The sequence below is a fragment of the Psittacula echo genome (assembly GCF_963264785.1).
Source record: "Psittacula echo genome assembly, chromosome: 3".
NCBI lineage: Eukaryota > Metazoa > Chordata > Aves > Psittaciformes > Psittacidae > Psittacula > Psittacula echo.
Genome location: NC_137736.1, coordinates 44,391,141 through 44,416,354, shown reverse-complemented (window position 1 = coordinate 44,416,354; position 25,214 = coordinate 44,391,141). Strand labels below are relative to the sequence as shown.

At 43.2% G+C, this 25,214-nt stretch overlaps 2 protein-coding genes across 10 annotated transcripts in view; one reads left to right on the top strand and one right to left on the bottom strand.

Moving 5' to 3' along the window:
• Positions 1-11,997, bottom strand: part of ACOT9 (acyl-CoA thioesterase 9) — a 30,832-nt gene extending 18,835 nt beyond the window's left edge. For 4 of the 9 annotated variants that reach the window (XM_080613983.1, XM_080613984.1, XM_080613980.1 and 1 more), the window contains exons 1-6: positions 11,761-11,997; positions 10,210-10,301; positions 8,331-8,357; positions 5,326-5,371; positions 1,539-1,709; positions 1,421-1,458 (exon numbers count right to left, since the gene is read on the bottom strand). In XM_080613983.1, coding sequence (XP_080470109.1) covers positions 1,421-1,458; positions 1,539-1,709; positions 5,326-5,371; positions 8,331-8,357; positions 10,210-10,301; positions 11,761-11,774 — 388 coding nt within the window. In that variant the 5' untranslated portion in view covers positions 11,775-11,997. Of the gene's footprint in view, positions 1-1,420; positions 1,459-1,538; positions 1,710-4,197; positions 4,721-5,325; positions 5,372-6,776; positions 6,939-8,330; positions 8,358-10,209; positions 10,302-11,760 lie in introns of those variants that run through there. The other 5 variants (XM_080613985.1, XM_080613986.1, XM_080613981.1 and 2 more) reach the window with 5 other exon arrangements.
• Positions 11,998-17,994: 5,997 nt separating this feature from the next.
• SAT1 (spermidine/spermine N1-acetyltransferase 1) lies at positions 17,995-21,025 on the top strand. The gene is made up of 6 exons (XM_080613799.1): positions 17,995-18,271; positions 18,575-18,626; positions 18,711-18,794; positions 19,973-20,074; positions 20,175-20,215; positions 20,505-21,025. The coding sequence occupies exons 1-6, from the start codon at positions 18,206-18,208 to the stop codon at positions 20,673-20,675; spliced, it is 516 nt and encodes a 171-aa protein (XP_080469925.1). The 5' UTR covers positions 17,995-18,205; the 3' UTR covers positions 20,676-21,025.
• Positions 21,026-25,214: the final 4,189 nt, after the last annotated feature.

The window sequence follows — 25,214 nt, the reverse complement described above, 5'->3', positions numbered from 1 at the left end:
AATATGATTAATAAGAAATGGGATTTATCAGAATGCTATTGCCAAAGACAAAAATCTAAAGTCAATCAGACCTTTATGCAGTATATCTGCTGAGATCAGAGGATATATTGGGCGGGGGGGGGCAGGGGAGAATGAAACTACACTGTCCTGTGCAAAGTGCCGACCATCATCTGAAATATTGTGCAACTGGGACAGAATCTTTATTAACCCCATTAAAACAATATATCCCCAGAAGAACTGACTGAAGCCCAGTATGACTACAAACAAGGCAGACGTTCTGTGCTCCAACACAAAAAAAACTAAGAACTTCACAGATTTCCAGGAGAAATAAACAAGGCACAGAATGAAAACCAGGCTCATCTCATCTACCAAGTAGTACAAGTTAGTAGTACAAGTTGTTTCAAATCTCCTTTTCTAATCCAAGACAGGTACTGAAGCCAGCGTCTTCTCCGTCCCAGAAAGAAATACAAATCATCTAGTTGTTCTGTCTATCCTCAATAGGTGACACATTCACTTGTTTCTCTGCCTTCCTCAGTTTTGCCTATCTGACTCACAGTCTTTCTTTGCTGCCCCCCTCCCCCCCCCCCAAAAAAAAGCCCTGTTCCATTCAGAAATTCTTTCTAATAAGCACTTATTCTTTGTCAAAAACCTCCATCAAAATGCTCCCAAACAGCTAGAGAACTCTGATGAAGAAATAAGTCACTTGGTGACATTTTAAGAGAAAAGAATCTCCAAGTTACATTAACAACGTGCCACTTGTTTTAGCTTAAAACAAAAGTCAAAGAACTTGAACTTTCAAAGACCATGAATAAATGAAAAGAAGGGGAAAAAATAAAAAAAAAAAAAAACCAACCCTAACTCATGAAACAACTGAGTCACTTTTACCCTTAACATCAATTTGGAGGCACAATCCAGGAACCTATAGACTGTTTTCCATTCTTCATCAATGGATATAGCCTGTACTTTCCACATTATAATATCTTCTCCCCAAAGGGAAGACTGAAATAGTTGCACCTCACTATCTGTCAGGCTTGGTGTTGGTTTTGTTGGTTTGAATTTCTTTTTTTCAGAGCAAAATTTGGTTTAATTTGAAACAGCACACTTTGCAGATTTTCTGATTTAACACTCAATGCAGATTCATAATCTAGGATCATTTCTCAGTAAATTATTCCTGAGCTGCTCCTTTACAAAACTGGCAGAGGCAAGAATGTGAAGCTGAGCAATTTTGCTACTGTTTGTTCTTTACCATCCTTCCTTCTCCTTCAGCATCAGTATCTTTCGAGTTTTTTCCTTCTCCTTTGAGAAATCACATTGATGTGATTCCCTCCCTGAGGTCGTACTATATCACGCCAAACAGTAGTGAACAAACTCACTTTGGCTGCATTACTTCTGCATTCTTTACAAGGCCGTAGACACGTACCTCCTAAACTGTCAAGATCTTCAAGTATCCTTCCAAACCTGCAAGATACGGGTTTTGACAATTAAATACATACATACATAGTAAATGAAAGTTAACACTATGCTGGTTCCTCTGTTACCTTACGCTGTTGTGTACATTCAAGTACTTTTCTCTTATTTCAGGTTGACTTCCTAGAGGTAGAATAACTTCCAAGTAGCTATCCTTCATCCTCCTAGGAGGGAGATCTTCCTGCTGTTTTGCCAGTAAAGTATAAAGAGCTTTTCTTTCTTGCATTGCTTGCACATGATCCCTGGTAAGATAAAAAAAAAAACCAAAACAATGGAGCATGACAACAGAACTGCAACCACTAAAAGATGTCACATTGAAGATTATCAAAATGAAAACAAAACAGTAGTAAAAATAGCAAGGCATAGTGAGTGTGCCATGAAAACAATGCGAAATACTCATAATGAGATAATGCTAAGCAAGACTACTGCAGAAAACTTTCAAGTATTTTTGTGCACAAGTGGCAAGCACATACTTTGTGCTAAAGGGATGAACAAAAATTGTCTAATTCCAAACGCTACCTAAATGGTTCCCCTTGAAAAGAACAAATCAGGCAAAATTTAACCTATGAGGTTTTGTGTATATTCATGTCTTCCATAGCTACCATATCACAACTCTTCCTACAGACACAATTTTTGAAGGACTGACTGTCAACTTACAATCTCCCCCAAGAAGTAAAGTATGTATAGCGTTGGTTAGCACTAACAACAAAAAGAACTAATCTGCTAGGATTTGCTATCATCCACAGGTGAGCTCTCCCTTTACAGCATCAGTTCATACAGCATACACTTGATCGGCAAGCTGAAAGAAAGGGGAAATTAATCTATTTCCCTCTCTATTCCTACCCAGTCACCTTACAACCATATAAGAAGGCTATAGAAATAAATAATAAAGGAAAAGCAGCACTATCCCTTCAGAGCTGCTTTTCCCGCACCAAGTCAGAGGGGTTGCTACTCCCACAAGGGAGTAAAGGACAACTTGCTGTCACTTCTTTCCAATCTACCAAGTTGGTTCCTTGCACAGGTACCTTACAATTACCCTGCCCAACATTTTCTCTTACCTGTTCCTCCAAATGTTTCTCCCTTTAAAAGTGCAACCTGACTGAAAAAAGCAAGTATTTCATACCATTCCTAGAACCAACAACAAAGCATTAAGAACCTAAGGGTTAAACATGTAACAGTTCCAGTATAAAGCCAAAAAGTATGCAAAACTATGAATCCATTTCACAGAGCAAGAGAAGGCATAAAACTTTATGTAACCAAACTTAATTTTAAACTTGTGGAAATGTGCCATTCATTCAGTGCATGCTGCATTGCTGAGACCTGAGTGCCATTGTGTTTTACAAAACCAATTAAAAAAAATAGAAAAATAAAGAAAACAACAGAAAGAACCCTTTCACCAAAAATAAAGTATGTATTCAATTTTGACTTTGGATAAATTCTGGGTTTTAGTCATTTAAGATTAAGACTTTTCTGCTTTGAGCTTTATTTTTGGAAGAGAAGTATAAAGCAGTCATGCTGCAACATATTTATATTCCCTCTTTCCTGTTTAAGAATTTGGGAGGAAATATGAATAATCCATGATGAAAGAGGGTAAAAGTCCAGCAGAAAAATTCTGTTTGTTTGTTTTAAATATGAAATATGGTTTACCACATCTAAATAACAAAAGTACTGCAGAGTTCAGAGAAAATAGAAAGATAACAACCTCCTCCAGGGGGTTAATGTTTGAAGGTATGCCACTGTATAGAAACAGAATATACTAGATGACTAAGAAGAGATGCAATGTCCAAGATGATGCACCTTTATGCTTTTTAAAATATTTGTTTCCAAGGTCTTTCAGTGAAAGGTTTCAGAGAAATTAAATCGGAAAGTAAATCTTGATCAGAGAATAAACCAGAAATTTGTCTACAAGCACATAGAGACCAAACAATAAAAATTTGTTTTGTTTTCACCAGTCCCATCCTGGCTCCTCTGAGCTCAGCAGCAGAACTCTTCTTGACTTCAGCTTCAGAATGTGCTCTTCAATATACAGAAGTATTGGTCTCAAGGCAACAACATTTTTCAACAGATAAATACTGTTACACACTGCAGTACCAGTCATATAGTAATGATAGTTCATCTAAATATTAACTAATGCCTGCCCTAAAGACTCCGAGAAATTATGATATTTATTTCTGAAATGGCCACAACTGCATCTAGACTGTAATTAGCAATGAGCAGATTAATAATTTTAATTACAATTTAAGTACAAAACCAGAATAAATATATACGCAAAATATTTCTTTCTGATACAAAATGTTACCGGCCCTTACAAGAGAAGTCATGAACCAAAGTTTCCTTTTAGCAAAAATAACAGCCAAAGGCATTCCTCCAACACGTATCTCAACTCTCTCCCAGTAATCTAGTTGTATGTGCATCAGTCTTTCCCTGCTTCACATTTAGGGACTCCTACCTACCAAGCTGTTCTTAGTTTGTCCTCTTTAATCATTCTGCAGCCTGACTTAACTAAAGCAGCGGCTGTTCAGTCTCCACATGTATCAACTCTTTGTCACTTCATTTTAAAAGTATGATCTCAAAGGCAACATGATCCGTGTCCTTCAGACATCCCATATTAACCCTGTCATTGTCAAGCACTCCCAGCCATGGGCTCCCCGGCTTTACTTCTTCATAGTAGTTACATACAGTACTCCGCAAACCATTTCTGCTGTAATTTATACACCACAAGAGACATACCTATCTAAGAAAAGCACTGCTGTGGTGATCCTGGCTTCAGTCTACTCTCCTCCCAGGGTTGGAGCAGTGGGGAAAAAGAAATGGATAGAAGATCAGATTTTTCCAGAGCCTCTAAAATCTTGATCCTCAGGTGGTATTTTCATATGGCAGGGTTCCTTCCCAGCCATTGTGGACTGCAGGAATGGTTCTTTTAAGTGCCCTTTTCAGCTGACCTACTGAAAATTTCAAGCCCTTTCATGCTTAGACAGCAGTCTTACCACGCAAAAATCAGCTTCTCAGATTCAGACATTTTCTTTAGTGTAACTATAATCCTGTCTAGATACACCTAGTCAGAAGGCCTAGACACACCAAACACTCCACGCAGGCAAGCATCTCTTAATTTCCGTATCAGTGTACAAAGTGTGAAAGAACTCAGTAAACACAGCCATAAGAAAATTAACAACCAATACAATGAATATGGCAACAACCAAACTACAATACATAATTCACTCAGGCTATACTGATTTTAAGAACTGATAACAGTGGAGGCTTACAGTCAACTCTGGCTTATTCAACGTAATGGAGGGGGAGGAAAGTAACCTGAATAAAGCCAAATCATCAACTATTTAAATTACATGTAAATTAATATTAAAGTACAGCAGAGAAAAGAAATGCCCAAGATGCTCCTGACTAAGGAGACCCCAGTCCTGAGCTGACGATTTTCCAAAGTGACATAGGTGCTGCCAGCCCATTAATAATGCAGCCTGCTTCACACTGAGCCAGCTCAGCTGCCTGTGAACCCAGCGCAGGATAAATCCACCACCACACTGGTAATCCACCAACAAATAACTCAAGAGCAACCACCAGCAATGTAACATTTCAAGCCAGACTCTACAGCTCTTACACCTTCATTGGATTCAAAGCTGATGGGAGAATCTTTTAAGCATCAAGATCACTTATTTTGTTCCTTTGGTGGTACAGACATTGTGATCCACAAAGTAACAATTCAAAACCTTGCTTGCATTACTTTTTAGCTGGATCTCCCTTCTTCCCTGGTCAGCAAGCTACCATGTTAACTTCCACTACCACAGCCCTGAGCTCTACCTGGGTTTCACAAATACAGTAAAATACATTTAATGCACACTGTACCTCCAGTTGGTAGATGCTCCCACTATTTCCCTCAATCTGCTTCGCACTGAAAAAAACAAAAATTAAAAGCAAATCAAGCTTAGTTCTGCAAGTGATGAACATGAGGTTGAGGCTGCCTGGTGCTAAGAGGCACCATCCTCATCCCAGAACAGGAAAATTAAGCAAATTCATGCAAATAGCATTCCAGAAACAAAAGTCTGGCCAAATTCTCTGATGCTGTTAGTAGGCATGTCACAATAATGGGTTGAGTAACACGATTCTGTAGCTTATTGTGTTTAGCCAACAAAGTGTGTTTGTTAATGCAATCAAACACCTGCAGTGCTAATTAGCAGCTGAAAGACACAGTGGATCAGGATCAGGTTGAGGAATTTTGATGTGAAAATATTTCAGCCTAAGCACAAACAAAACTGGAGATAACACAAATCAGAAAGCCATAAAAGAACATAAACAGGAACAGTGCAGCTGGGAGACTGGCACTGAGGAGAGTACTTTTTAAATAATCCCACCCATGAAGGCAGGTAATGGCATCAGACTGGCTCTTGCCAGCAGGGTTTCACAGACTAAATCTTTATCAGTCTCAAAGAACACGTTGTTAAGACACTGAAGACAGGTCTATAAAATTAATTCCTGCAGTATTTGCACTATTAGAGTTGATGCCAGTTCTGCACAAGTTTTTCATAAATTTCAAGAATAATCTGCATAAGCAGTTTCTCTACTCTTTCCTTGGATGAGGTTATTAAGTGTGCTAACGTCCCATCAACTCTATCTAACTACTCCATCACTATTAGGCAGGTAAATGTACGCTATTTGGAAACACCTGAAAACAAGCAGCAACAATTCTCAAGCTCAAGACAGAAACTGAGAATGTATAGTTGGGATTCCTTGCTTATTTACAAAGACTTTTATACAAGGGAGTTAAAATATTAGAACAAACTAGGGACACATCAAGTAAGGGCTACCAAAAAAAAAACCCCAAATTTCAGTGAAATAGAAAGAGGGCTGCTGCATTACAAGCTAACCCTTTATACTTGCAGGTTATTAGGTATCATCAGGTTTGGCACTTTTCAAGCTAAATGCCTGGTCAGTGTATTCACAGCGATCAGCAAGCTATCCTGTGAACCCTGGAACAAGCAGAGTTTGATTTCATCAGTATTTAAATCATATACCCCTCTCTCAGCCAGACCAGCTCGGCTCTGCCCCCAGTCCTCCACACAGTCACTTCAGTTTCTGCTGCTTTCCAATCCCAAGTCCCCCACACCACCAACACTGCAACACCCCTAACCTCCCTTTTGTTTCTTCCCCTGCAACACCTTCAGCTCCTATTCCTGCACTCCCAGCCTAATTCTGTTTTGCCTGCCCCCTAGACAAGCACCAGCATGAGCTATGGTTAGTCCAGAGATATGCAAGGGGCTGAATACCAGTCAACCAGCACAGAGATCCCAGTCACTCACCAGCTGCCAGCAAACACCACAGTCCATGGCTGACCCCAACACTAGCTCTAGCACCCTAATGAACCTCTGATTCAGAGACAGTTTTCACAAAGATTGTGGAAACACATTTCTCTTCAAGATTTGTGCTCATCTATTTTGGCTGACTTCAAGAAACAACAGGTTCTGGAAGAAGAGGGTGACAAGGAGATAGACAGACAAAGACAAAATAGATTGCTTAGACCTCATTTCTTTAGGAAATTAGGCTAAAAAAGTCTTTTGAAATTAGAAGAGTTCCACTACAATTCTAAGGAAAAAAAAATTATGAAACAAACTGATTTCAAATCTTAAGAGTTAATTTTTTATTTTTTTTTAAGGGGAGAAGGTCAGATTCTTTTTTCTTAAGAAACAGACAGCTTGTCTACAGAATAGGTACTACTTTCCTGTTACTCACACTCCACTTGTGAAGCTGCCATAGCATGCATTAGATCTACACAGTGCTAGTAGAAACACTGTTACAGCTTCTAGAACACAAAAACTCAATTTTCCAATAGTGTGCAGACTGTGCTGGGATGGAAGGGGAATAAACAGCACCTTCTCTTTGTTTAAACCAAGTTCATCTTCCTTTCAACTCTAAACAGTAGAAAGCTCTGAAAAAAACTCTGGTCCAAACCTGTAAACATGTATATACGTTGTTAGTCCCATTTAATACTTCAGATTTCGATTTCAGGCAGTGAACATTTGCCAGGCTGAGACCACATACTTTTTATTTTAACAATAAAAGGGACAAAGCATAAGAGTGTTCCTAAAATGCTGTGAAGCTAAATTTAGTCCATTTTACAGGTTCATGAGTACATAGTTTTTCTCTTCCCTTCCCCTAGGGAAGACTACATTGCTCTTGCAACAGAAATTTCAGTAAGTTATTAAGCACAGATGTCCATAAACTCTTTCCCTTTTCTTATTTGGCAAATGTCTTAAAAGTGCAAAACAATTGCAGCAAATGGGGCTTATCTATCATTGTGCATTTCACAGTATCTCCTGAACTATGATCAGTGGATCATTAATGCCAGAGCAGCAGGGTCTGAGTATATTTGCATTGTGACATGAAGAAGGACACGACAGCAGCTGGACAAGATCATTGCATTCATCTCTGCCAGTGAGATCCATGTCCTCTTCTGCTGGTGTCTCCCCAGGCTGTATCCAGGTTCAGGTAGATGACTGTGATGTATTTTACCACCAGTATAGAGCTTGGTCTGAACTTACTGAAAGATGCAGATTCAAATGTCTAACCTGAAGCTAAGCACTGCAGGAGCTGCTACGTAAGAGATTTTGTATCCCACAAGCCTCTAAGAAACATGTTATCCAGCACACCACCAGAAACAACAAGGTGCTGACAGAGATCTAGGACAACACCACTGCCACAGGGCCATTCACTGAAGGCAAAGAGGCTTTAAGCAAGTCAATAGAGAAGAGGAATAGCATTTCATTTTTCATTAATGCTAAAGTAAGGAAAAACAGTAGCTGTTTAGTTTAGTGTTATAGCAAATATTTTAATATGTACAGATTACCACAACACACCATTATTCACATGAAGGGGTAAGTGTCCTGTGGAGTGGAAAACACAGGTTAGATTAACAATTAAAAGAAACAATGCAAACTACATCTAGTAAGGTGTTACCTGATTATTCTACCTGCTTGAGTTCCATTTAAGCACATGTCCTGCAATTTTAGTAAGCAACTGTTGGCAACCTGTCTTTGCCTGATTTACACGCAGTATCTTTGTGTTTTCAACTGACTTCATCCTTTCCTTCAAAGACAGCTTTGTGGTTCCTTTGTCTACTGGCTCTGTGTAGTATCTGCTTGCAGTGTAATTCCAATCAGTTTTTCAAACTCAGCGTTACAATGTCCTGTTGACAAACACTATTAACTTTGGAAAGAGTATCTGGAAGATTTTTCAAAAAGTGGGATGAGTTGTCTTTGAGAAAACTTCCAAAGTCCTGCTTCATTTAGACTTTGGGAGAACCATGGAAGAAGTGGGGATATTCACAACTGAGACCCAAAGTTGCGAGGAAACATATGAAAGGCTAGTAAATATTTGGTGTTTTGTGAAAGCATGGACACCAAATTAAAGCAAACTAGTTTACATATCAGCAAAAGTTTGTATAACATTATTCGTTACAATTTTGGAAGAGAAGCTCAAATATTTACAGTTATACAGTCCACAAAATATTAGCATTCCTTGAAAACCAATCAGAGGAAGGCCAGCATGGCTTCACAGTTTCACTATTTCCACTCGCCTTCTAAGTGGTATCATTACCACCTAGATATAGAGAGCAGGGTAATATTTGCAAGAATGCAATATTCCGTATCCTTGCTTCTTTCCTTTAATTTTCCAAATTAGTATTTATTAACTATAACGAAAAGAAATTCACTAACAATGAATAACCCTCATTTTCTCTTGTACTGGATAACCCGCAATTTCTATTTAGAGAACAAAATGGGAAAGAAGATCTCAGAAACAAGCAGAAATCCAAGCTCATGGAGGAATTATTTGTACCTGGCACCAGCCCTTTTCCTCCTCCCCTTTTCTCAGTACTTGGGATTAGAATGCAAGAAAACTTTTTTCAAAACTTCTGCAACATGAACATTATGGCTTATTACTACGATTAGAGTGACAAAACAATCCTTCAACACAAAGCTCCATTGACAAAGAGCATTTTCACAAGGCAATGCTGCTGATCTGATTAAAAGATTTCTCTAAGTTTACAAAATTAGTGATATTAACACACTAAAAGTTCTGTAAACATTATTCCCACTCAGTTCCTTCATCTGTTGGCCATTTCATATTCCCCTGGGTTCTAGCTATGAAAAAAAAAAAAAAGTTAGATAGCGAAAAAGTGATACTATAAATTCAAAAAATATCAAGGACAGGTTTAAAAGGCCTTTAATTATTTTTTTTTTCTGCTCCCCAGACTTTGCTAATTCAGGACTCATGACCTGTGTTGCACTTAAACCTTTGATCATGGCTTCATTTATGGTAATGAATGTCAGTTAGAAAATAGCAATATTCTTTACTCTGCCATTTCATTTTATTCCTTCTGGAATAAGATTGGATGAGGCTTTGAGCAACCTGGTCTAGTAGACGGTGTCCCTGCCCATGGCAGGGAGGTTGGAACTGGATGATCTTTAAGGTCCCTTCCAACCCAAACCATTCTATGGTTCTGTGATTCTCTCCAGTGGCCACAGTACCTTTCTGTACTATGTTTCCCTTCTGTGCAGAGCCAACTTGAGAAGCAGGTGTCCCTCCAGAAGAAGAATCACATGTTCTGCCAAGACTAAAGAACCAGATGAGCCTCCGTATCTGTAACTTTAATGACTGCGCATATTTGTTGCCCTTAACCTCCAAACACACACAGAAACACTGCTACATCTTCCAAAGCACAGCCAATTACCTTACCTTCATTCATGTCAGGAAGCTCTGGGGAGCCAGTGGTCCCAGAAGTGAGTGTCCGAGCCAGAAGAGAAGGAAGCTTCCTCATCGTCCACAACCTACAGGCAGAACAGAAGAATCTACTGTCATTAAAACTATTGACATGAAAATAGTTTAGGATTTATTTTTGGAATGGTTCTGATTACTTTAGAAACCACACTCTCAATTTTTATCCTGATTTTCAGAACCACATACAATCAGTACAATAGATCCAAGCCAGCTGAAATTTCAACTGATACCTGTCCTCATCTGAAAACAGGAAGGAAGAATGATTCACTGGTAGTAACTGTTCTTTGCACTGACTCAGATGTCCTGGGACAAACAGCAGCTTCTATCGTGTAGACAGGTCCATGTGCATCTGGGAAATCATTCATGACCCTAACCATAAACCTGTTCTGCACTTGGCAGGTATCCATAGCAGTGAAAGGTGGAATACCCCAAGAAGGATATCACAAGGCCTACCACACAGTCACATTCAGCTAAGCCCGGTCTTCTCCTCCCTGGCTTACTACTGCTGCAACTCAGAACAAGCCTAATGTGCAGGCTACAATCCCCTTAGCTGTTCAGCAAGAAGGGACAACCATGAGAACCCTTCAGAGAATGTAATCCACCCAAGAATTCAGTAAGAGTTCAATTAGGTAGCAGCCAGTGCAGCTCTTCCAGGCAAGCAAAACTGTGGTAGCACAAAAATACAGAGAGTCAGCAGGAATAAAACTCCTCGTGATAATTTCCAGTGTTATCCTGACAAGAAATATGAACTCTGCCCCTTAATTTTATTCAGCTGAGGCTGGGGTTTCAGGTCAAAAAAGAGGCAAGTTCCCAGGCACCAGAATCATAGGATGGTGATCTTAAAGCTCATCTTGTTCAAACCCCTGCCACGGGCAGTGGCACCTTCCACTAGATCAGGTTACTCAAAGCCCCATCCAACTTGGGTACATATCTACACGTATATATCTTCTACACACGAGTTTCCTCTTGTCTGCAGGTATACCAGGAGTACATAAGAGAGTAAAAGGGAACACACACAAAAAAATAACCCAACTCAGAAGCCAGCAGTCTCGTACACATCAGAGATGCCATAAATGACAACGGTGAAAACTCTAAGTGATGCAGCTTCTGAACCCGTGGCACAGACAGGGAACGACTCCCACCTCAACCCCGCCCGCACCCCCGCAGGACCCTATCATGCCCGATGCCCTTTCAGGCGCCCTGAGGGAGGTGACAGGCGCTCCCCACACCGACAGGCCAGCACGGGCAAGGCCACACGTCACCACCCTAAGCTCCAGGCAGACACGCCCGGCAGCGCCCTGTCAGCCATGGCACGCACCACACCCCCCCGGCCAGCCATGCACCGGATCCCCGCGGGGCCGGGGTGGGGACACAACGCCCCCCGGTAAGGCGGCAACGGCGCCTCAGGGCTCTGCCCCACCTCCCCAGAGCCCGCCAAAAGGAACCGCCACCGTCTCCCCCAGCCCCGCCGCGACGGGCAGGAGCTAAGCGGCGCGGGGGCAGCCTTACCGGGTAGCCAGCATGGTGCTCGCCGCGCCGCCACAGGGACCGGGACCACGCCTGTCCGAGGCACGCGGTTCTCTAGCGCCACAGACCCGCGGGTCGCCCGGCAGAGCAAATGCTCGGCGCGGCCTTTCCGCCGCGTTGTTCAGGGCGGTACCCGCGCAGGGCCGCTCGGAGCCGACTCCCTTCTCGTCCCCCCAGCCCCCGGGCACCTCCGCTCAGCCCCGGCCTCCTGCCAGCGACCGCGCCTTCACTCAGGGGCGGGCCGCCGGTGTCGCCGTCTCCGTGTGTCCCGCCCAAAGCGGAGCGGCCGCTCTGAGGGGCGGAGGTTGGTGCCGCCGGCAGCAGTTGGACACCGGGGGAGCCCTGCCCACAGGGAGCCGCGTGGGCCTCGCGTTTGATAAGTACCGTGATTAGTGCATTATTTTGTAATGCTCTTTTTTCCCACTATGTTTCTCAGAGGCATCCCACAGGCCCCAGAGGCGCTTCCCGAGCCGGCGGGCCCGCGGTCGCTGAATGTCCACACAGCCGGGTAACGGCCTCCTGCCCCGGCCGGTCACTTGGTGGCACTGTTAGGGAAGGCAATTAAGAGCTCCGGTATTTGGTAGGGGGAAGAGGTTTAAGAAAACACTGCAGTTAAATAAATAAGCTGTGAGCGAATAGTAAACAAATTTAATTAAAATTGCTTCTATTTATATAATGGGAACTGAATAGCCTTAGAGCAGAAAGGACAATCAAGCCTGTGCCAGGGTCTGCAGGCTGACAAGCAGCTCGTTGCTTTGCACAGCAACGCCATAGAGCCAGTGAGGATCTAAATTTCAGAGACTGCAGAGCCACTCAGGATCTAACTTCTGGAGATCTAGCTGCTACCTGTGTCAGCAGCTCTGATCGACTAGTATACAAGTGGCCAGGAGCAGCTTTCACACAGACCAGAATATATGGTCTCACTGGTCATTTCAACTTGTGAGCAGAATGGTGCTTACAAAATATACCGGTTAGCAATGAAGTTGTTAAATAGACTTTGCTAGACTTACCCAAGATACCACTAAAACTCTAGGAGGCTATGAGAAAATGAATGTTCTCGCAAACAGTGAAAGTACATTAACCAGATTATTGTTCAGCCTGGAGAAGGCTCTGGGAAGACCTTATATCTGGGGAGGCCTTCCAGTACCTAAAGGGGCCTACAAGAAATCTGGAGAGGGACTTTTTACAAGGGCATGTAGTAACAGGACAAGAGGTAATAGCTTTAAACTGAAAGAGGGCAGATTACAATATCAGGAAGAATTTCTTTACTGTGAGGGTGGTGAGGCACTGGAACAGGTTGCCCAGAGAATCTGTGGCTGCCCCATCCCTGGCAGTGTTCAGGGCAGGGGGTTTGGAATTAGATGGTCTTTAAGGCTCCTTCCAACCCAAACCATTCTGGGATTCCATCACTTGCAAGAGTAACACCTGATCAGGGTTTTTTTCTCTACTACCTTTTTGATAAATTGCTTCCAAACAACCTAAACTCAAGCCATGTGAATTGAAAAATAGGATTTGTGTCTTTTTATGAGACTTATGATAGATTGCAGATTTATGTATGCAGACTTAAAGACCGAGAGACTGAAGTTACGTATCTTGCACACGGAGCAAAACCCACCTGGAACTGACCCTTGCTACTAGCACAGTTTTTCTGTCATGGATGTGGTATAAGTGCCTCCGACCTGTTTTGTGACTGCATAACAGAAGACAGAGCATAAGGCAGAAGACAGAGGCCTGGCGAGTGAGCCTGCTTCGTGGGGGAGGAGGCAGAGCTGCAGGCACTACTTCCCAGGGGAAAGCCTCCTCTCAGCAGGCACACACCCCCAAATATCTTACAAGTGCAGTCAACTTCTGCCTGTTTACAGAGGAAGAAGTTGAAAGAGCTATTGCAAAGCAGCTTGTTCATCTGGTCATCAGAGAAAAACGTGGAAACCTGGGACAGGTGTGTGCTGAAGGTTCAGAAACCAAGATGCCATGAGGAGAATCACCTACAGACAGTGCAAAAGACTGTGCCAAACGACACAGTTGTGGTTGTGACATGTAAGAAAAACATCTGCTTATCATGTGAACCCCCATTAGTTTTAAGAAAGTAAAACAGATTCCCTAGGTTTCTTTTTAGAGCCTGAGATACTGCACCCAAGAACAGTGACTTAGGTATTTTGCAGGATCAGAGCCAAAGGGACTTCTACTGTATCCGAAACATAAGGTTATAAAATTTAGGCCTGGCTTGTTTGGGTTTTTTGCCTCCAACATTTATTTCTATAGCTTTTATACCCCAAATTATTTGCAAGCATGATACAGATGATTGGTGGATGCAGGCAGGTAATTAGTTATGTCTAAATTCAAAATTCATCAAATTGCATAATTACAAATGGCAGATGTATTAAGATGTATTAGCTTACAGGAGTAGGCTTCTAATGACCTAAAATATGTCTTCAAAGATAATAATGGAAAATTATGACCCTTTTCTTTCCAGGATATGGAAATTCATGTAGTTTTATTATGTGAAACTGTTAATTTTGAATTTGCCCCCAAAATCTGAGCAGTGCTACTGCGGTATTTATTCACTATTATTACTTTTCTTACAGAAATTAATGGGTTTTTTCCATATACAGTCTAGTGTTGATAACCTGTAATTGTAAGATGCTTGAAAAAAAAAGTACCTGGAAGCAATTGTGAGCTCAGAAATAATCAATGCAAGTTCTAAGTATTAGGAAGAAATTATTCGGTTGAAAATGCTCAGAGAATTCTGAATGAAAGACTAATCTGGAATAATTACAGGTCAATACTGAATATTAATTCCATTTTCCGTATTTTGCTCCAGAGATTTCATGGGAGATATAATTTAGAGGTACAGTTTGGATTGAAATACTTGAGAACATTTAGTAGTAATATCAAAAATTCTTAAGTCACTGCATTTAATGTGAAATAAGCAGTTCTCCTCCCTCCATTTTCATTTATTACAGAGAACCTCTGAGTCATGAGAGAGGCATTCATACAGGAATTCAAGGAATCTTTCTAGAGAAGGAGGAAATAGAAAATTAGAATACAAAAAGTAAAGACAGTTTGATTAGTTGAACAGTAAAGAAAGAAAACTGTTGCCAACTTTGAGGTTTCTGTCCAACCTGCAAGGAAAGAGAATATTCAGAAATTCAGATGCCAATAAACGTGTTGTCAGTACAAGTCCAGCTGAGGTCCCATAACTCTCTGAATAAATTGTTGAGTTGCATCACCATGAAAGGCTCTTGGAGAACTAGCACAGCTATTTCCTGTAGCTTTAGGCTGGACAAGACCTCTCTCTCTGGAGAGGATGTGGGGAAAACTTGCCTCAGTCAGATGCATAGTGCCATGTGCTTTTATTAACACCAGTTCTTGTTGCATGCTATAAAGAAAGTGCTTCTTTCTATTTCACATGATTTTTTGTTTCTCCACTTACAAGTAAGATTTAGGGAGAAGATAAAATGAGAATAAGAGGAACAATGTTCTTTGTAAGTATTTCTAACCATTTTACAGGTTCTTCTTAGGTATTTCTAACTATTCTGCCCCTCAAACACCAAGTGCCAACCCACCTGGTGGAAATGTAGATGGATTCACAGTGAGCAGGTTCTGTATGGAAGAAGAATATCCCTTTGTCAACCACTTTTCACCATACATATTTGTGTAATTTGAAAAAATCTTGAACCTTTTCAGGAGGCTTATCGCTATTCATTCACTTGGAGGTTAAGTGTGAAGAAATAAACAGGCTGACAATTCAAGGGTAAAATCTGAGCCACATGCAAGTCATTAGAGATTTCACCACTGACCTCAGTTATGTCAAGATGACCTGAAACCTGCTCAGAGACGAACAGACCTGAGACAAAAGGAGGAAGCTGTAAAGAACAAGGTCTGGCAGCATGATTCATTCACAAAACCGAGGTCTTTTAGAATCCCTTTGTAAAATATTCTTACCATTCTTGTTCTGAAAATATATCTCTAGTAATATATAACTAATTGCAGATTTAGTTATCTTAGGTATTTTTAAAATTTATTTTTTTATTATCTGGATTTCCTATTGTTTCAATAAAATATTTTAGATACTATAGGAAAATTTTCAGTATTTTGTTCTTCTGCCTCATGAATTTGAAAGCTAACTCTAATGAACTGTATTGACTGGGTAACAACATCAGCATGTTTCTGAGCAAGTTAAAACAGGACTTTTGAAAACAGTCAAGGTAGAAAACATTGGGTTGTCTTTTTTTTTTTCTGAAAATCTAACAACTGAAATCATAAGACTTGTGACTTGAGAATGAAAGGATACCAGGCACTTTCTGCTCTTACACAACAGCAGGTTTCCTGACAGCATGACTTCCTCATTGTGAAATGCCAGACAAAGAGTTGACACAACACACCACTGATAAATCCTTCACGTAGACAGTATCTCCCATTTCTGATCCCAGTCAGAGCATTTCTAGGAATTGAAAAAAGGTACATTCATTAAATGTATGTAGTTAGGCTGAGTCTATTCTTTGCTAGTTTATCCAGATTCAGTGTCCGTATCAAAACCCCTGTCCTGAACGATTTCCAGATCCGTAACTCATGAAACAAATCTTACTTTTTCTACTACTAGTCACTGGCTGTTGCTTTGTGTTTTGGAAGTGCTTCTGTTCTTTGAGCATCTCCATTTTTGCTCCAGTAACAGGTAGACTGATCCAGATAGGGTGTTTGCATAAATCCTAAATTACTCTTCCAGGACTCAAGGCACTTTACATTGTGTGCCGAAGGATTTCTTGGCTAACATCAGCCACCAGAATACACATTCTCTGTGCAATTTTCATGTAGTATCATGTTGCATGCTGACCCCTCTGTCAAAATGAAGGTGAACCTTGTAGGCTGTTTGATACACTGAAAAAAAGTGACAGTGTTTGGGAATCCAGGTTTTCAGGATTGTTACTGAAGGAAGTCATGCTACTTTGCAGCAGTAGCATGACTTCCTATATCCAAAATCACTCTTAAAACAAACCAGATTAAGCTAAATGCAAAATTAAAAGACCCTTTATGCTATCTAAGAACAGATATTATAGTTGCAGTGTTTACAGAAGAGGATGAAAACTACGTGTACGCTAAAGAATCACACTCCTCTGGGTGGCCTTGCTGGTAGGTCTATACGTATGCTTGGCCATCGCTATCAGGATCCAGCTCTCACTCCAAGCCATAGGTCAACATCAGTAGGTAATGTTTGGGGGAAGAAGTGGGCTGGCAATAATTCATCGTTTCATACTCCACGGCCATTTTGGGGAGTTTATCCAGATCTAATTTATATATCATGCTCACCTCCCTCCTCAGGCACATCCACACCTCCATTGGGAAGGAGTCGCACTCTTCCATACAGCAGACTATTGGCACATCCCTCTCATTTCAAAAACACTCCTGTGCTTCGTGCTTCTCCTGGGGCTACCCCTTCCTCTCCATTCACGCTGGTAAACCGGGTCAGTTATGGACTGAGTGTATCAGACTGGAAAACGTCCAAAAACTAAACTTAAAGGCCAGTGTTCTTAACCCTTTTCCATCAGGACTCCCCTGTCCAGGGGCGCACCTTGGTACTATATACCAAAACTAGGTATCTCCTCCCTCAGCAGGGTTCGATATGGATCATTACTTAGTATTTCACGCAAGTACATAGGTTCTTTGGGGTTTTTTCTCCACACAGCAGTGAAATCCCCGGTGCCGAAAGCCGCCACCCTCCCAAGACTGCACAGCCTGCGGCCGAAGCGGCGCCGCGGCCCCTAAGATGGAGCCTGCAGACAGCGCCCCGAGGCAGATGTAGCCGTACTCGCTGCGGCAACAACGGGCTCGCATTTCGGGGCCGCCAGGCTTGTTCGGTGCCGGGAGCAGCCTGCAGCCCCGAGAGGCGATGGGACGGCCTCCACACGCAGGGCTGGGGGTCCTTCGGTTCCACGTCGCTGCGGCAGAAGCGGCGCTACCTCACGCGGGCGCGCTGCTGCTCCACCCGGCTCTGCTAGGGGGAGCCATCGCGCTTGGGGGGGGGGGGGGGGAGGGGAGGTGTATGTGAGCGTGCGGGGGGGCTAGTCACGAGACATGCCGCAGCAGCTGTTGCTGGCAGGCTGAGGCAAGACTCTGGGAGGGGCTCTGTCATTGGCGGAGGGCGAGCACCATCGGCGCTCCCATTGGCTTGCTTGCGGAGAGAGGCGGAGCACGTGCGTCTATAAGTGAGGAGCGGGCCGGCTTCATCTCGCATAACTCAGGCTTGGGAAGGCAGCGGCAGAGATAGGAGAGTCGTCTGTCTGCACAACGCCGCCGGGACATGCTCGCAGCCTGACTGACCGCAGGTGGCCGCCGCGCCCGGGACACGAATGAAGAAGCAGCTGCTCCTCCTGTTCACACATCGGGGACTTGTCAGCCGAGGGGGCCGCAGGGGGAAGCGCCGTCGAAAATGGCCTCGTTCAGCATTCGCGCTGCGCGTCCTGAGGACTGCCCCGACCTGCTGCGACTGATCAAGGTGCGCGGCGGCGGCTGGGGGTTTGGGGGCGGCTGGAGTCGCTGTGGCGGTGCGCTAGAGCGGCCGTTGAGCACCCCCTGAACTCGCTGGGCTGCTGAGGGGAGCGGCGGGGCCCGCCTCCCGTCCCATGGCCGGGTTTGAGGCAGCTGCGCCGCCGTCAGCGGCGGGGGGGGTACCTTTGCCCTTCGCCTGAGCAAAACAACCTCTTGCGCAAGGCTGCGGGGGGGCGGCGGGCAGCCACCAATGGGGAAGCGGGTGCGGGGACCTGCGGGAAGAGTCCGCTGACGCGTCCTTCTCTTCCAGGAACTAGCGAAATATGAGGACATGGAGGACCAAGTGGTGCTAACCGAGAAAGGTATAAAAGCGGGATCTGTTTGCTGGGTCCGTAGCTTAGTGGCAGTATCTGTAGCTCTGGTGCCGATTTATTCTGCTTTTCTAGAGCTGCTTGAGGATGGTTTTGGCGAGCACCCTTTCTACCACTGTCTGGTTGCAGAAGTGCCCAAAGAACAGTGGTCATCTGAAGGTGAGACTTCCCAATACTTATTTTTACATGCTGAATACACAGGAGGCATCTTATACTTAATGTTATTGACCATACTTAAGGCTCCACCAATGGACTGGGGTAGGCGGAACAGGTTAACTGTTAAATGTAGTAACTTATAGTGATACTCAGTTGAAGTAGTTGCTAATGCTGGAGGCATGGGAAGATCAGGTATAGCATAATGTACTTGACTCCAATTAATTAAATGGCTTTTCTTGTTTGACCCTGACTTACCTTTATGTAATCCTGTTGAATCACATTTTTTTCTTTAATTTGTCCCCAATCTTCAGGTTACAGTCTCTAGCTTCGCCATGTACATGGCCCTTCTGTGTACATGGATGGGCGGGGAGGTAACTAAAAGATCCGTTACACAATAAATAGATGATCATAATATGAGGTAAGGTCTACAGGGACAAGTGCTATTCCCAAACCTTTACCAAAGACACAGTAGATCAGAAATCTCTTTGCACGTTTCTCTTACAGTATGTGCAGTGTTATGGAAGGTACACCTGCAGTACTCCAGGATTGGGTTCGAGTGGGCTGCTGTTGGAAGAGTTAGTTTCTCTTCCCTGTTGAGCTGCAGTTATAATTGAAGCTGTAGATTTACTTATCTGACTTTACAGTGCTGAAGGTAAAATAGTGTAGTGTTCTCAGGGGAAGTGGAAGTTGAGGTGCTGGAAATGCTGCTGTAAGGGTGGCCTGTGAGCATGCCCTCTGACACGGTGAGGTTACTGAGGAGTATACACTGAAGGATCAGTGTTCTTAGTTTGATAGACCAGTTTGGTTGCTAAGGAAGCAGAGTTGGGGCAGTCATTTAGACTGTGGACTGCTGTGTAAAGCTTTTATTTGTATTCCAGAATGGGAATGCCAATAAATCAGGGTATGCAGACCCCTGTGTTCATCATTGACTAGGACAGGATAGTGCTTTTGAGGATCTTGAGGTATGACCAGGGTAACCTGCATTCTCATAGACTGATAAAAGTTTGTCAGAACTCTTGTTTTCAATTGTGTGCTTATTTGCAAACTTCATTCTTAATCCTAACCTAGTAGCAAATGTCTGCATGTCACAGAAAAAATCTGTATGTTTAAACATGTGTGTAAGTCTTAGTATTTTTGCCTTTTAAATTCAGACTAGCTGAAGGTTCCACCCTTTGTTTCAGAACACAGCATTGTGGGCTTTGCCATGTATTACTTCACTTACGATCCGTGGATTGGAAAACTACTGTATCTTGAAGATTTCTATGTGATGGCCGAGTACAGAGGTATACCGGAATTATATTAGTTGCTTCCTGATGGAGCTTCTTTAAAATTAAAACTGAAGTTTCTTGATGTTTTTTTGGTTTTGTTTGTTTGGGTTTTTAGGACTTGGCATTGGATCAGAAATTCTGAAGAACTTGAGTAAGGTATGTCTTAAGTGTTGAGTCTAAACAAGCAGAATTGGGGACATGTGGCAAGGCACTATCCTTGCCTTTATAACTGCATGAGGGCTACTCAAATTAGAGGTGATGGGACAGTAGATGGCTTAAACCATTGTCTAGGGTGTGTTAAATAGTGACAAGTGGTGAAGTGACTGACCGAATGAATTTGATGACCTCTGGTGATACACAGTTAGTTGCTGAGTAGTCCCACCAGTTTCTGCTAGGCTTATCATCTGGGGCTGTCTGGAATGTGTTGTGCTGCACTCTGTTGCAGGTTGCTGTGAAGTGCCGCTGCAGCAGTATGCACTTCCTTGTTGCGGAGTGGAATGAACCATCCATCAGGTTCTACAAGAGAAGGGGTGCCTCTGATCTGTCCACTGAGGAGGGGTGGAGGCTCTTCAAGATAGACAAAGAATATCTCTTGAAGATGGCAACAGAAGAGTGAAGAGATCATTCCAGCAAATAAAATCTGTCTACGGATACATATGCTCTCTGAATAAACTCCTTCTTGCTTTCTGTGTACAGTTTGTAGTGGAATAAAGTAGTGTGGATGCTAATACTGAAAGTGCTATCTATGCAGGTGTGGTCATAGAATAATTGGTACTGTGATCAGCAGTTGAGGCATCTCTAAAGCCATGTATGTGCTTGTGTGCATCCTTTACCAGTGTGGGCTTGTAGTCTTTGTATATGGAAACTTCATTCTTGTAAGTGTCATTCAAATGTGTACAATGTACACACTGGTAGGGTTTGTTTTAATTATTGCCTTTTATAAAAATAAATAGTGGTTTCACTTCATGGCAGTAGTTCTGACTTTAATTCTCACATACAGTTCTTGGGTAACATGCAAATTTAATAAAAGATTCTCTAAATCACCCAAACACTTTAACAAGTGGAGCATGATGTAGATGTACCACAGTCCTAGAGTGACAGAAAGTGCACTGTGTGCTTACATGGCCCAGGGTGATTACCTGAGCACCTCTGCTTGATGCTTGAGTGGGTGGAGGATGTGAGATTAATCTCTACTTCCTCTGTTCTGTGCAAATGAACTGCACTTGAATTGCAGTTGGAGCCCCAAGGTGAGGCTAGTGGTCTCTGGAAGGCTGTTCCAGAAAGTCTGGAGCTTGTGCCATTGCCACCTTGGGGCTCTCAGTTAACCTTCATGAGGAGGGCATAACCTCTAAGGGGGAGGGTGCATCTACTTGTGGTTTCAAAGCTCATACTGCAAAAATAGGTTTGACTGGTCAGGAGTAGAAGGAGGTATTTTTGCAAGCCACAAGAAACCTTTCTCATGTGATTGTTAAGACATGGAACTTGAATGCTGCTGCAATACAGGGTTATGTTCACAATATTGTTTGAAGAGTTTTTTGCGTACCTCAGTGGCAGTGGTGAGCTGCCTGGAGTTAAGTGCTGTATCAAGCAGTTGAAAACAGATCATGGTTCCAGGATCTGTGAGCCATTGTACAGCAGTAAATGAAAACAATGCTGTGTATCAATTTTTTAATTGTCTTTGAAACAAACTTGTCAGCTTTGCAGTACTGTGTCTGACCTTCTCACAAGCTGGTGGTGAAAGTGGACATGCAAGTTTTATGCTGCTCTTCTCTTGCTCTGTAGTAACCCCACATTAAAGAACTTCATTTCGCCAGTGCTGCTTTCACTTCAAAGTAAGGGAAGAGACTTACCTGCCTTGTAACGTGCACTGCTTTAAATAAAACAAGGTCTTACACAGATTTTGATCACTGCGTAACTCCGGTGTCATCAGGAAGATGTTTACTTATCCTAGAGAGCAGTGGGCAGTGACTGCTTCAGCCATGAGTAATACTATGCGAATTTTAAGAGCAAGATATCACTCTGCCTGGTGGCAACAACAGGAGGTGCAGGGCATTTAGCATGAAACTGTTCTTGGTTTGTTCTTGTTTCTAAAGAAAGCGTAGGCAGCAGAGTGCCAGCTCTGCTCAGGTGTGAGGTATGGCTGTCAGCTGCTGCCTCAGGAACCAGAACACCAGTAAGAAATACAGGAGCTCTTTGAAGAAAGCAGAAGGAAGCGTATGTTCCAGTGGTTGTCCGGATGAACACGCTGGGCTAAGCCCAGAATCTGTCATGTAAATTACCCTGATTTAGCAGATCAGGTTCTGCATATGAAACAGTCACTTGCAGACGCTCCCTGTGTCTATGCAGCACCTCAGCTGCTGAGCTCAGGAGCCTGAGGCTCAAATCCTTTTCCTGCCCGAGAGGAGCAGGATGTGTGTCTCACCCGACTGCAGATGAAACGAGGCTACAGACTGCCCAGCTTGCACTTGCTGAGCCTGTCCTCTTACACAATACAGTAGGCCAGTGGAGGTGAGAGTAAGCACATCCAGTGAACCAGACCAGGAATTAGTGCTGGAAGTGGTATAGGAAGGACAAGATGGTCTCCAGTGGCTCTCACTGAGCATCAGAGTGTCACAATCTTCTCTCTGGTGAAGCTGCAGGAACTTCACTGACAACTCTGTGAGCAGCAGCAACCTACTCGTGCATCTCTGTCCTAGTGGAGTATGTTTTCAAGTTATTTTACACAGTGCTTTTGGCTCTGTGTATCAGTCCAGAAGCTGATTACTAGCAGAGCAGTTTAAGAATGTTTTTATTTTCAAATTAACAGTTCATTAGATATCTAGGACAGACCTGCTTAAATCTCAGGCCCTAGACTTCTGGAGCACAATAAAGGCTATCAAAGCTGCATGACTGAATGGAACAAGCCAACTAATTAGGCATTATAATTAGGAAAGTAAGCAGCTTAGTCAAATTTTCAATCAATTTAGAAGTGTTTATCGTGTCTTGTTCATCATCTTCTGCCAATGCAGTTTACTGTTGCACTTTTCTAACAAATTCTGCTGAAACAGATTCTCAGGGAGTCAGGGAAAACAAGTGAGGCAGTACTAAATGAGAAGACTTTGTCTAGTCAGCTTTGATAATTTTAAACATTCACATGTGAAAGTAAAGACAGGGACTTACCTTTCAGATGTGACTTTCACTGAGTGCCTAGTAAGAGATAGGCAGTTTAAAACCAGCAGAAATATTCTTACAGTTTTGGTAACACAGTCTGTGACACAGTGATGTAGTAATGTCTCAAGAAAAAATCAATTTTAAATCCACTCAATAATTATTTTTTTTTCCTCCTTTCTGGGGGACCAGAGTAACTCTCTAACTACAGCCCAGATGTACAGCAGAGTATTTCTGTGGTTTAGACATGGGAGAAACCTTATCTGGCTTGGCTTTCTTCATTTCCAGGAACATGATCGCACCACCGAGCTGCAGTATGTGTTTGTTTGGGGTTAAGCAATTCCAGTATGCTTTGAGCTACTCGGTATCACACCACAGAATCGAAGAATGGTTTGGGTTGGAAAGGGCCTTAAAGCTCATCTAGTTCTAAACCCTACAATACACAGGGACACCTTCCACTAGACCAGGATGCTCAAAGCCCTGTCCAGCCTGGCCTTGAACACTGCCAGGGATGGGGCAGTCACAGCTTCTCTGGGCAGCCTGCGCCAATGTCTCACCACCCTTACAGGGAAGAACTTCTTCCTAACATCTAGTCTAAATCTCCCTTCTTTCAGTTTAAAGGCATTCCCCCTTGTCTTATCCCTACATGCCCTTTTAAAAAGCCCCTCCTCAGATTTCTTGTAGGCCCCTTCAGGTACTAGAAGGCTGCTCTAAGGTCTCCCTGGAGCCTTCTCTTCCCCAGGCTCAACAAGCTCTATTCTCTCAGCCTGCCTCAGCCTGTAGGACTGATGCTCCAGTTCTCAGATCATCTTTGTGGCCTCCTCTGGACTCGCTGCAACAGGTCCAGGTCCATCTTGTGTTTGGGGATTCCCAGAGCTGAATGCAGTACTGCAGGTGGGGCCTCACAAGAGCAGAGTAGAAGGGCAGAATCACCTGCCTCGATGGATTCCTAGTGGGAATCCATCACAGCACAGTAACAGGATTTGCGTAAAGCCTGCAGGTATGTCAGCCTTCTGTGTTACCCTATTTCCTCACTGCAGTGTGACTGCCCCTGGGGAAGAGTTAGGGAGCAGGTGTTGTCACAGCCCTAATAACATCTCTGCAAGTGAGGTGCAAAGATCCTCCTTGCTCTTGCTCTCAAGCTCACGACCCAGTAAGTTCTCCTTACACTCCTTACACCGAGCCAGCCAGCAGAAGACTTTGCAGTTGCAGTGTTTCCATGTTCCCATCAGGTGGGGATGGAAAGGTGGCCTCAGACAAAACTACAGCCAGATAACACAGCAGAGGGCTGTCCTCGGCTGCAAGAAGCGCCAGGCTCACTGCCCCCTCTCTGCTTGGTGTTTTCCTTCTCACAAGCTCCTGCACAATGACCCGACCTGAAGCCATAGCAACGGCATGGAACAAGGCTTGTCTACATGATTTGAGTTAAAACATAATATATGCAAGAAAAACAACCCTTCCCCCTCCCCTCTTCTATTAAAGAGCCTTTGCTTGCAGCATAATTCAAAACCCCAAGGCAAACATTTCCCATAAAGAGTATATAGGTGCTTTAACGCATTTCCACGCGTGGCATTTTGTCTTGGAAGCCTTGCTATCCTGGAGCCTCGCCAGCTGAATGCAAGGTTTCAGCTGCAGGGAAAACACCAGCTACGTATGGAGCAAGGACTCAGGAAAACATTGCGTGTTACCTGCAGCTGGAGGCTAGCCCGAAGATGTGCTTCGTGCCTCTCTTTGAGCTGACCAGAAGGTTTATTTAGAATCACAGAACCACAGAATCTTTTAGGTTGGAAAAGACCTTTAAAATCATCAAGTACAACTGTTAACCCAACACTGCCAAGACCACCACTAAACCATGTCCCTAAGGGCCACATTTACATGTCTGCTAAATGCCTCCAGGGTATTCAGCACTCCCAGGGTATCAGCCACTTCCCTGGGAGCCTGTTCAGTGCTTAACAACCCTTTTGGTAAAGAAATGTTTCCTAAAATCCAATCTAGATCTCCCCTGGAG